Below are 12,481 nucleotides of genomic sequence, written 5' to 3'. Positions count from 1 at the left end.
CTGTCTTTCTTCAACTGGGGAGCCCAGAACTGGACACAATACTCCAGATGCGGCCTCACCAGGTTTGAGGTAAACAGAACCAATTTTGTTCAGTAACTTCACTTCTTAGCTAGGCCTCTCTAACTACTGAAATTAACTGCATATTGTTCACTCTCTCAGAGTGCTAAGACCAATTTTATAGCTGATGCCCAGGCATGGTATGCAGAGAGGCTCTTGCTTATACTTATTGCTATAAGAACCAAGACCAACCAACTTTGTTATTTGCCCCGTTGGAGGGTCGGAAGCAGAAAAGCATAGTGGGGTCCCACCTGCAGGGAGGAGTGGACAGGACAGGTGACCCAAAACTGACCAACAGGGTATTCCATCCCATCTGCCTCATAAGGTTTCTCTCTGCTCAACTCTCCAGCCTGTCCAAGTCACGCTGTAAGGCAGCACAGCCTTCCGGCGTGTCAGACACTCCTCCCAGTTTTGTGTCATCAGCAAACTTGATGATGGTACGCTCTATCCCTTCATCCATGTCATTGATAAATATATTGAACAGGACTGGACCCAGTACTGACCCCTGAGGGACACCACTCATTACTGACCTCCCATTAGACTCTGCACCACTAACCACAACCCTCTGAGCTCTATCTGTCAGCCAGTTCTCAATCCACCCCACTGTCCATTCATCTAACCCACACTTCCTAAGCTTGCCTATGAGGATGATGTGGGAGACAGTGTTGAAGGCCTTGCCGAGGTCAAGGTGGACAACATCCACTGCCCTCCCGTCATTCACCCATCCAGTCACCCCATCATAGAAGGCTATCAGATTAGTCAGACATGACTTCCTCTTGGTGAATCCATGTTGATTATTTCTGATAACCTTCTTTTCTTCCAGGTGCTTTGAGATGACACCCAGAACAAGCTGTTCCATCATCTTTCCAGGGATGGAGGTGAGGCCGACCAGCTTGTAGTTTCCCGGGTCATCCTTCTTGCCCTTTTTGAAGACTGGAGTGACACTGGCTTTCCTCCAGTCCTCAGGCACCTCACCTGTTCTCCAGGACCTTTCAAAGATGATGGAGAGAGGCCCAGCAATGACTTCCCCCAGCTTCCCCAGCACTCTGAGAAGCTGAGCACACAGAGTTATTACGAACTCTCAAGTTTTTTTTGAGATATACTAGTGATGCTTCCTAATCTTGATACAATCATACAGTAAGAATTATTTAGCAATAAAAGAGTAACAGTACAGAACTGATTATACTGGTAAACAGTAAACAATGGTTGCTGCAAAAATTCCCCTAGGTAGGTTTTTCCAGATTCAGAAAAATATGACAATATGATGCAGATTCCAGAAAGTGACAATAATCCTTTGGCCTGCTAAAGGAAAATAGTGGAATAAAGAGTTTCTACATTCACATTCAAAGCAATATCTTTGAATAAAACCAACACAAACAAGGGACTCCTTTATCATTAAAGAACACAGCAAACAGCTACAGGGAAAGATACCAGTAGTAAAGACTATGGGCAACAAAGGTTGAGTTGCAAGGTAACCATGTCTGAAATAAGAATGGACCAAACTATTTTAAATATGAAAACAGGACCTCACAGTAAAACCACCTGTACTAGAGGACAGAGTTCATGGGTTCTTTCACACCCTTTTGCCTTGGTCTTATTTATGGCCATTAGGGACTGTATCAATGGGAGCTTTCAACTTGTTCTTTAAATCAGTAGGCCGACTAGATCTGAAGACCTAGCGGAACCATGACAGAAACTCTCTTGCTAGCTCTTTCAGGGCTGTCCAGCCAGATGGCAGTTTTATGTTTACTATGGACAAACGAAGACAACACCTGTTCAACTCCTCTGGAGGCTACTGCTGCCTGAGGAGAACAGAGGGGATTACCAGGGGCATCAGAAGAAAAGTAAGCATACCAGAATAGGGACTGCATCCCAGAAACTTGTGCCTCGTTTTGATCCTAATGCTGTTGCAGTAAGAGAGAATTTGCAGTCCCAGCCCCCTTCTCATTTCAGCTGCAGGAATTCCTACAGGATAAGGCAATTCCATCTGGCTTTAGTCCGGAGAACAGAGAAGGCAGTCCACTGCCTCAACCCCTCACAAAATGCAATAATGAGATGATGGCTGTAATTTTAGCAGGCAAAATTAGAAATAGTTACAGCTTTTTTTCCATTTAAGTATGCCTAACCCCCATCCAAAGTTCAGTGACACTGTGGTTTGCAAAAGTCAAGCTTGAAAGGCCACTAGCTGCTGCTGTGGGGCTGGACACACAATACAAGTGACAGAGCATCAAGAAACTACTACTACCACTGCAACTGAAGTAGTCCCTGTTACACTGGATTCTACAGCCCCAATGTTTAGCAGGAAAATCCCTGCTCTGCTCTCCCACACTGACAATCACAACGTAACCTGCCACAGGCTGCCTAGTATATCAAATGAGGACAGAATGCACCAAGTCCACTAACTTCTGGCTGACCCACAGCATACGTTTAAGGTCACATCAGTTCAGAGATGGTCATAAATGTTAAAGTAAACCAGTTAAACCTGTAAAGCAAAAGGACATCAACTTAAAACTTACTGAAGTCACATATAAACACCTACATTCAAGTTTATATTACCTACGTTGCTGTGGCAAGAATATTCAACATACCCACATTAATGTCCTTGAGCTTCCTAAGGTGTGCAAGCTTAGGCATCTTTAAATTCAGCAAATACTTATTTAAAAAATAACACAAGTGACATAAAATCCACCTCATATAAACTTTCCCAATATTTAAGCTACCTTCCCTTTAAAAAAAAGTGTGTGTGATTACCAGATGAAATTTGTTTAGCTTGACCACTCATCAATTACATCTTGTTGTATTTTGGTGTAACAGATTAGAAAGCACTGAACTATCAACACTTAAACATAGAAAAGCTTTCATACATACATGTCAAATCACTTCCAATCCTTCTCTTGGATAAACAAAATCAAGCCTGAACAAAATTAAGTCTTTCTCTGGAATACAGGCTTTCCAAACCTGAAACAGTTCTTGAAGCTCTTTACTGAATCCATTACAGTCTTCTAGCCACAGTGTGAACAGGCTGACCTATTCCAAGAGGTAAGGGAGAGCATGTGTTGTTCCACCCCTTGGCCGGTTTGGCCCAAACCATGACAAATGGCCTCACTGATGTCATGTACCCCAAAGCCCTAGCCAATACAAGATTTATTTTGGCTCAGCCACAGCATTACTTACCAACCTCATGTTCATCTGGTTACCTAAAATAAACAACACATTACTCTCAAAATCAGTGCTTTCCAAAAATAAATCTTTATTTCTAGACTTCATTTGCCTGAACTCGTTCTACAGAGCTCAGTTAATCAAACTTCAAAGAAGTGGCATGGGTTTTTTCACGAGGGTATATTGTGTCATTCATAAAATGTAACAAGAAACTATTTTGTGTTTTCTTGCAGTCTGTATAAACACCGTCTTGACTTAAAGCAGCAGGTATGTTATATCCTCGACATGAAATAAAAACCCATACAGGTATAAAGACTAAAATGAAAATTATCAGCAGCTATCCTTTATGAACTTTACCAGCAACAGCTTTTCTTATAATTTTTTTTTTAAAGAATTCTTAAAATACAGAATGGGAAGTTGTCTGGGTAAAAGAAGAGGGGAAATAAATCAGATGTCTGATTCTCATTCGGTCAAGAAGTTTAAACAGTTCTTTAAAAGCTACAAAGTGTGCTATAAAAATACATCTGAAGGATGGAGAAACACGAGCTTAGAGACAATAATATTTTTTAAAATACATATTGCAAGACTAGCTCAATACCAGTTCAATGTCACTTCTACCTAGTTATATTGGATGCTGAAACTATTTAGTGATCATTTGCTCTACCTTTATATTCACACGTATAGAAGTCCAAAACAGAGAATTTGCAGGCTTCTTAATTTATACAGATATAACATATTGATCTCAGCTTCTGTCCATATACATACATTAACCTCAGCTTCGAGTGACATACTCTCACATATGCAAAAAAAGCTAAGAAACTTTATTCTTCAACCATTAAAAGATAAAGACAAATTTTCTGGTATATTTCTGAATAATAATCCAAGATCAAAGAAACATGAAAATGTTATGAAGTTATAATAAAGCAGTAATCAAAGTTATTAATAAAACTGAAGAAACATTGTCAGAGACACATCTGAATCTTGGAAATAAAACAGATTCCGAACAACATGGTCTAAAAAGGACAAGGGAAAAGACTTCAGAACCAAATATAACTAAGCTCTTGAAAAATTGGTAAAGCGGAGTAAGATGTAAAAAGCAGAGCTGACAAGCCCCTAGACAGAAAAACTTTTAGAATAAATAGCTTGGCAATGCTTTTAAAGAGTTACAGGACGGCAAAACTCAGAAGAGACAGCAAACAACTTTAGTCAATTTTATAAGAAAAATAAAAAAACAAATCTAACAAGAAACACAAAGAATCCCTATTCCATTACAAAGAAGGCAACAGATGCTGTTACCTAAAATCTAAAGTAGTAAACAGACTCGGAGAAGTTTCATGAATGAATTTGATAAGGATCTAAAAATAACTATAATTCTTGTATCCATGGAGCATTTAATCAGATCATAGATGGAACAGATGAACCTTTCATTTGGAAGACAGCAAGGACAGATATGGTTCCCAGAGCAGAGAGTTACCAGAGTCACCACCTATTTTGCTAAGCCTACTTCATTAAGCAACATTGACACAGGTTTTTAACACACCATGGCAGATAATGAATGGCAATCCCTCTAAATATATGCACCCGTGTAAACCATGTTGCTGCACTATGCTTTATGAGCAACATTCCAGTTACTTACTATCTCCTACAGTAGATAAAAGCCCTTTGTCCCAATAGAATGGGAACATAAAGACATCATATTTTAAAATGTGGCTTTACAAAGGAGCAGTTGCACTTCTGTTTTATATAAAGACCTTAAGGCTTCTGACAAAAAGATGTTCCACAAATTAATTTATATTCAGGATGACAACCTAAACTGGTACCCACTTCACTACTGCTTATTTGAATGAACTCTGGCAATTACACATAAACTGCCAACAACAGACATAAAGAACAAAGTCTAGAGGGAATGGAAGACTTGCTCTATGCAAGCAATTAGCTGCTTTTTATTTACGACTCACTGTGTCAAAGCAGTAATACCTCACATGAACAGATATGGCTTAGTCTCTGGATATGAAAAACAGAATTGCTATAAAGCAAACATTTCTGAAAAGATGAAGTGGGAATATAAAAAAAAAATAAAGAAAATTTAACGCAGCATTTGAGTATATCACCCTACTCCAAAAAGTAGCTAAAAATTAGTATTTTTTTAAATGTAAATTTCTAGAACAAAGTAACTGCCATTAGCTCATTAAATGATAATAGTCATTTCAAGTTGTACCTCCATGTATATCATGCAGTAGACACCAAGAGCTTGACAAGCTATTCTTACTAACATCAGCTGAAGACAGTAAGAGGCCTCAAGTAAGTACAGCAGTATTATACAATCCTTCTAAAATTTCAAGCAACAGGTCCCTTAACACACTGGTATGTATAACCATGTAGCTTGATTGAAGCAGGTGTGGAATAACAGAGAATGAAGAACAATACAAGGATTTCTCAAAGACAGATGATTCAGATGTTTTAATAAAAAATTAAAAAAAAAAAAAAAACCAAACACACCAACCATCACCCCAAGATATTCTGGCTACCTAGAAAAGCTTCAAAAATAAAAAAGTCTTCATGGCAATGCCTGACAACCCGAAAACACAGAATGCCTCTTAAAGTCTGTCAAACATTGTAAAGGTCACAGCAGGTATTCTCCAATTACATAAATTTGTTCTAGAAAGGGACATGAAGTATTAATCATCAGGTCTGCAGTGTCCCAAATGGGATTGAAATTTTTCTTTCCTAGTACCTTGAAACTTGTTATAACAAAATAAATACCAAAAAGTTCGCATAAAAGATACTTACTCCTACTTAACAACTGACATGGGAGTACTTAGGAAAAAAGATATTACATAAGATGACACCTCTTCAGCTCACAAAAGTATATGCACAAAACCTTGGGAAACAAAGACTGATCTAGAGCTAGAAGGAAAAAAATGAGAGTGAAATTGTTATTGGAATTTCTATTTGTCTGCCAAAAATAATTTATCGAAAATCAATTTAAGAGTTCTCTATAAACAGTAGATCTTTCTATCCAAGATCCAACAGACACATGGTCAGTACACATCAGGCTGCACAGGCTTTAGAGAATAATAATCACTGCAGTGGCTAGCAATATAACCTAAGATTCTATCATTTTCCCACTTGCTTACTTCGTAGAAGTTCATTCTCTGAGAAAACATTAATATATTTCTTGTCATTAGAGCTAAACTGTCCAATCATGGAAGAAAATGTCACCTAATTACCCAAGATGTGGAAAATTAATGTGTTGAACATTCTTGGTGATGGATTATCACATTGTCAGAAATAGAGTTAGAAGACGGTCATACCCTTAGAACTACACATGGCAGTCCTAGCTTGCAAATACAACAAAAATCTGCATCAAATAAACCTAGATTCTTAGCCAAGAATATTAACCAAATCATTCAAAACTTACTATGGTCCTTTTTAAGTGTGTGTATATATATATATATGATGACTCATTATTACTATCCAATAACAAGACCTGACCCTTACTTTAGAAAGCTAATAGAACTGTAAAATTTCCTTTGCAAAGATCTGTCACTTTAGCATCACCTAATAACCACCACATATTAATTTTTAACAGCATAAAGAAATGAGGTTTTTGTTTTGAAGGTACTAAAAAACTTTTGGTCAAGGGCCTTGCAAAACAACATACATTCACAAAGAACTGAAACAATGAATAAACACGACTAGCTGTACATTCTACTAGCTGCAGAAAGAGCTGTGCTTTCCTCCAAAAGTAACTGAGTCATACATAGCCACTGTTAGTTCAGTATTTTAGGGAACTGGCAAAAGTTGGTAAATTCACAGGCTACCGCACCTGACAGAAGCGATGCAGAAAATACAAGTATTTTCGGAAGGTCCTCCTCACCACAATAAGCACAAATACCACTAAAGACACATCCAGCCAAACCCATTCAGGCTACCAAGCCCTACACTCTCCTCTCTCCTTCAATCAGGAAAAGCAACAGTTGCCATACTACCTTCACAAAACGTTGACATTCACCCAGTTCAAATTTGGACACTGGATTCTCTTTTTCAGATGCATTGCTATTATACATTTTAAAAACTATTAAGTGGCATTCCCATCAAACTTCTAACTATTTTTCTTGTATTCTATTTCACTTATGCTGTAAGATCTTATTGTTCCTCCTCTAAAATGAACAGATTTGAAGCAGAGAGACAGTCCAGGAGAGAAATACCACTTTTGCCTTTTTGCCATACTTCACTTAACTACGAAACCTAGACTGAGCAATTTCAAAAGTAGTATTAAAAGCCATGATGAAAAAATTATCCAATTTACTGTGCTGACTTACGTGCCTCCTGATGCTTCTGAGATTTAAAATATACATAACTTCTAAGTCCAGTTACCGGTCTGAAACCATTCAAAGATGTGACAAGCTGTTCAAGCAAACTGGTTCAGAGCACAAGGAAGAAAGGAAAAACTGTCTGTCCCTTCAGTAACACATCACCTGGATTCAGAAAAAGCCCTTTTTTTCTTGGAAACTAACAGGCAATCTCAGAAACCCAGAGATAAAATGGGGTTCCACTTTCAGAACCTTCATGTCTTTGCTGATAAACAGAATGCTTCCACAAAAGAAAAAGCAGACTGAAAATTAATGTTAAAGTATTTTCTGCCTACTTGTAACTTCAAACCCTGTAAAGAAAACAATCTCTTATCTAGATTGCCATCTCACTGTCATCAAAGAAAGAGCTATCCAGATGGGGACAAAATCTGACCAAAGAAATACAGTAGTACCAAAGCTTCCAGATGTTTTCACTGTCTTCTAGAGGTAATAAATCACTATAACCAACCAATAAAAAATAATTAAAAAAAATAAACCAAAAAATACACAAAAAACCAACACCTCTTTCTGGCACATTTAAGACTTAACCCTGAAAGTAATTAATATAGCAGGGGGAGGGAAGGGAAACAGATTCAGAAGGCAGTTAATGGAAATCCCTTCCATTAGCTTCACTTACGCCTAATATGCTGTTTGCTAATGTGCAAAATTTTAGATTAACTTTTAGATTTTAATTTTTAAACCACTGAGATTGAGCTGGGTTCAGTCTCCTTTGAAAAGCAACCTAAGCTTTGCCACTAATCAAACCTTGACAAAAACTTTCAAACTTCACAAAACAGCTGATAATATATTGTGTTTAAAGTTTTGACAATTCAAATGCAGACTTAGGTTTATTCCCCTAATATCAAGGGAATCTAAACATATTAGTTAGAGCTTAAAAAACTGATGTTATTTAAATGAATTTCTTTTTGTACAGAAATGCCAGAAGACACCTGCATTTATTTTTCTATTAAGTTCTGTCACATACTTCACAAAATATAGTAACTCATTCTTTCTTCACTGAAAGGACAAAAAAAAAAATTTTTCTTCAGCTGAGGTCTCACTGAAACCTTGCCAACAAAAACAGACACGATTGGATAACTTGGAAAAGAATTACTTATAAAATCAAATCACCATCATCTGTAAGCATCTTACCTTTAAATAGGATCCATAATATTTAGTTACATATGGACTGTCACACTGACTCAGCACTGTGATTTCTTGTTGGATGTCTTCTATTTCATCTTCTGCTTCTTCTAGGTCAATAATTTTTATAGCAACCACTTTCTGAGTCCGATTGTCAATTCCTTTAAAAACTTCACCAAAAGAGCCCTTACCAATTTTCTCAAGTTTTGTAAACAGTTCTTCTGGATCTGCCTTCAGAGTCTGTTAAAATTAAGAGAAAAGTTAGTCAGTATTTGTAACATTAAAACAAAATGTGGTATTTAAAGGCAACGAACACTTCAAATTCTACATGTTCCTATTTATCCAGCTATTCTTTTTCTATCTCTTAATTAACGTGTTCTTACTACATTCCTTATATGCACACACTGCAATATTTATGCTTCCCTGTATATAAAGTACAAATTTAACACCATCCCTATGGCAGGGTTTTATCCTATCTGGAATCACAAAGTGCTGCTACCTCAATTTTTTTTTCTTTTTGCCAATAAATTGCACCCAGGTACCAAGAGTGAAAGATCTTTTCAAAGGTTTGGCTTCTATTAAAACCAAAATAGATCAAATAGCACCACCAATAAAAGAAAACCTTTTGTCTACCTTTTTCTCTTGAAATTGGTTCCTTCCCAAAACCCAGGGTCCTACTCTCTTGAATTCTTCACGTAGGTCTCATCCTTTTAAGGATTTCGTTCCCACTCTTCAGTGCGCAGACTACTATTTCTTTTCGTTTCATGTGGCGAGCAATCCTCTTCAATTTTCTCCTACTAAGGATTGCCTGCATGAACTACCATGCTTCCTCCTTATCCCTGACCTCAAGGTTTTCTGAAGCAGGATTTATTTTTCTTTTCTTCTTCTCTCAGTTAGGTAAACTCATTCACTCCTAAAAAGCATCCTGTTCCCAGCTATCTTGATTTGAATAGTCACATGAAAACTACAAGCGCTCACCTAAACATCTGAACATAAGAGGTAGGCAGACCACACTGACATATTTGTTTTTTCGCCACTGTCAAGTATTCAGCTAGCTACTTCTGCTCTTAGACTTCTCACTTTCAGTGCACGGATGGTCATTGTGTACCTTCTTAATCTTATAGCAAGGAGCCTTGCTATAAATTACAACTGAACTGGGAAAGTCATAGGTAGAAGCAATAATCATAACATGAAGAAAAATAGTATAGGATTACTTAGATCTTTCTCTCAAGAAATAAAACAAACACTTCTGTTATTGTTCTGAAAAGGATGAGGTTCATGCTAACTAAGTGAAAATATATTGTTGACACAGAAAAAGGCTCATACAAAAAAAAAATCAGTAATGCCTAAATAAGCATAAAACCACACAGTTTATACTTAGCCAAACTTCATAGAAGCATAAAGAGGGGAATGAAAATTTCTAGGTTACTGCTGAGAAGCACTGAGCCAACAATTTCTCTTTAAACAATTAAATTTAGCTTATATAGCATCTCCCACCTATATTTCTGTCTATTTCTGCTCTCACATCTCAAAGGTTATTTCATTAACTCATGCAGCCCAAAGAGGAAGATAGTCCAGAATATATTTTAGTTTGTCTGTACTATCTGAATTTCACAGGTGAATTAGGTGTTTTGAGGACCAGGTAGCTGTGACTGACTGAGCCCAGATGATAAAACCACTGAATTCTTCAGGCAGTGTGTTTGTGGAGCAGTCTGGATTCTATTATCATGTGGCCCAAATTGTGAGTACACTACTACTACTAATACTTTAAAGTAAGCTAAAAGACATCACAGTTTTCAAATAATTGTCCCAGGAATAGATCACTGGTGAGATCACTCCAAAGAAAAAACACTTTTCTAAATATATTGCAAGACTTCACAAGAACTTCCCCCTGATTTACATCTTATTGATCCTTCTTTCTATCCAAAGTCAGCTTCAGCAAACAAACAGAAGCATGTGCGTTTTATCACCCTTTTGCCATTAAATGGAACAGAGAAAGACATCCAAGTCCCTTCCACCAAAAGAAGCTTGTTCCTCCTTTAATTTCAATGTAATGAGAATTACACACTATTACACACTATCAAATACTACATACATAACATGCTAATGTATCTCCCACTTGGAAACCACATCAGGGCACTTCATGTTTTCCAGCAAGTGTAGTTATTCTTTATCTACATAGTAGCCCCCTACCAACACTTTCAGGGATGTCATTTATAAGAGATCACAGAATTAGGAACCAGGTCGTGTTGTAGCAGTTCTCCTCATGCCCCACAGAATGCTCTTTTGTCAAAACAGTCTTCTCTGAGAATTCTCCATGAATAAAAATAACACTTCCATCAGATATTTTCCCTTGTGGAAGATAATTATTATTCTATGCTTTCATACATACTGTATTAGAATTTGAGATGATGTGTTGTAGTGAGCTGTGCATGCCTAATCCATCCACACGAGCCTTCTAGTTCCATTCACTAGTCACAGGAATCTAAGCATTACATCATTACCAAGGCATTTCGGTAAGTCACAAATCAATCCCAGCCACAGCTGCCTAAAAAATTCTCTGTTTCATCTCCAGAGACTAAAAAGCCAGCACTACTCAAAGTCACAGTGTACTGCAGGTGTTCATATGGCAAAATACACAAGGGCTACCTGCCAGCAGCTCTTTGAGATGTGTTGGTCATATGTATTCACCCCCTATTGTCCCTTTTCCCCTCAGCCCCTCAAACATCTATTACAATCATATAGAGCCCATTACTTCATGACACTACAATCTTCAGAGACTTGCAGAACTCTCACAGCTTCATTTTTACAGTGTAAAGCTCTTGGGACTCTGGTATTAGGCTGACAGTTTTATAAAAAAACCTGCAAAAGAACTTTTTTCCAGTCATTATGTGTTAATAATTACAGAAAAACAGGGAAGATAACTGTTCCTGGAAGTCCTGCGAAGCAGGGAAGAATTGTTCCTTTTTTTTTTTTCTACATTCAATATTTTTAGCCATTTTGAAAAACTAATTGCCCGATAGCAGCTGGTATTAATATAATTAAAATTATTAATAATAATAGGTCTTTCTCCAAGTTCCTTGTGAAATCACTAGTTATAAAAAAAAACCCTTCTCCTTCCCAAATCAGAATATTCATAAGTTCATTTCTTTGCAAATTTAAAAGCTGCAATCTTTAACTTTGTTCTGAGCAACACGAGGTAATAGTTGTTGGGCTGCTTTTTTAAGAAAAAAAAAAAAAGCTCTCTTGCTCTGTGAGAAAGTCTTAACTTTTCTTCTCAGGAGACCAGGTGTTTGAAGTGAGACCCTTAACTACTGGCAACCTGTGTTTTTTGGAAAACTACCAGTTGGTCTCTCTTTAATGACCTGCTCTATTTCAAAAATGGATAGATCAGGCCTCCAGATCCTTAAAAGAACTAATGAATTTGCAAGTACATGAGCGGCCAATTCCCATTAATTTTTCCAAGATCACATCTGGAAAGGATTCTTGTCAAATTTGTTTGTTTGTTTTTGTAAATACTTCCAACAGAGCCAAAATAAAGAGCTTTATAAATATTCTCTCAATATGACTGAATAGAGAAAATGTCTTCCATAGATGCTGTCACTACAGTTTTGCTGACTCTACTCTTTGCAAGCTTTCACTAAGCATATAGCTTTTTCCTACTAATATTAAAATAAACGGAACCAATAAAAGAGCCTTCATGAAAGTGAGCACACCAAATATTGCTAGAAACAACAGAACAGCAATATCTGCTGCAAAAGGATAAA

The 12,481-nt window shown here is 37.1% G+C and overlaps 1 protein-coding gene across 1 annotated transcript in view; it reads right to left on the bottom strand.

The window, feature by feature from the left end:
* Positions 1 to 12,481, bottom strand: part of STK24 (serine/threonine kinase 24) — a gene marked incomplete at its 5' end in the record, with an annotated part of 65,554 nt that overhangs the window by 38,268 nt on the left and 14,805 nt on the right. The window contains one exon of the mRNA XM_082488659.1: positions 8,724 to 8,954. Within this exon, the coding sequence (XP_082344785.1) occupies positions 8,724 to 8,954 (231 nt within the window). The remainder of the gene's footprint in view (positions 1 to 8,723; positions 8,955 to 12,481) is intronic.

This window comes from Vanellus vanellus (assembly GCF_965231255.1).
Source record: "Vanellus vanellus genome assembly, chromosome: 1".
NCBI classification, from domain to species: Eukaryota; Metazoa; Chordata; class Aves; order Charadriiformes; family Charadriidae; genus Vanellus; species Vanellus vanellus.
This window is presented reverse-complemented; position numbering and strand designations above follow the sequence as displayed.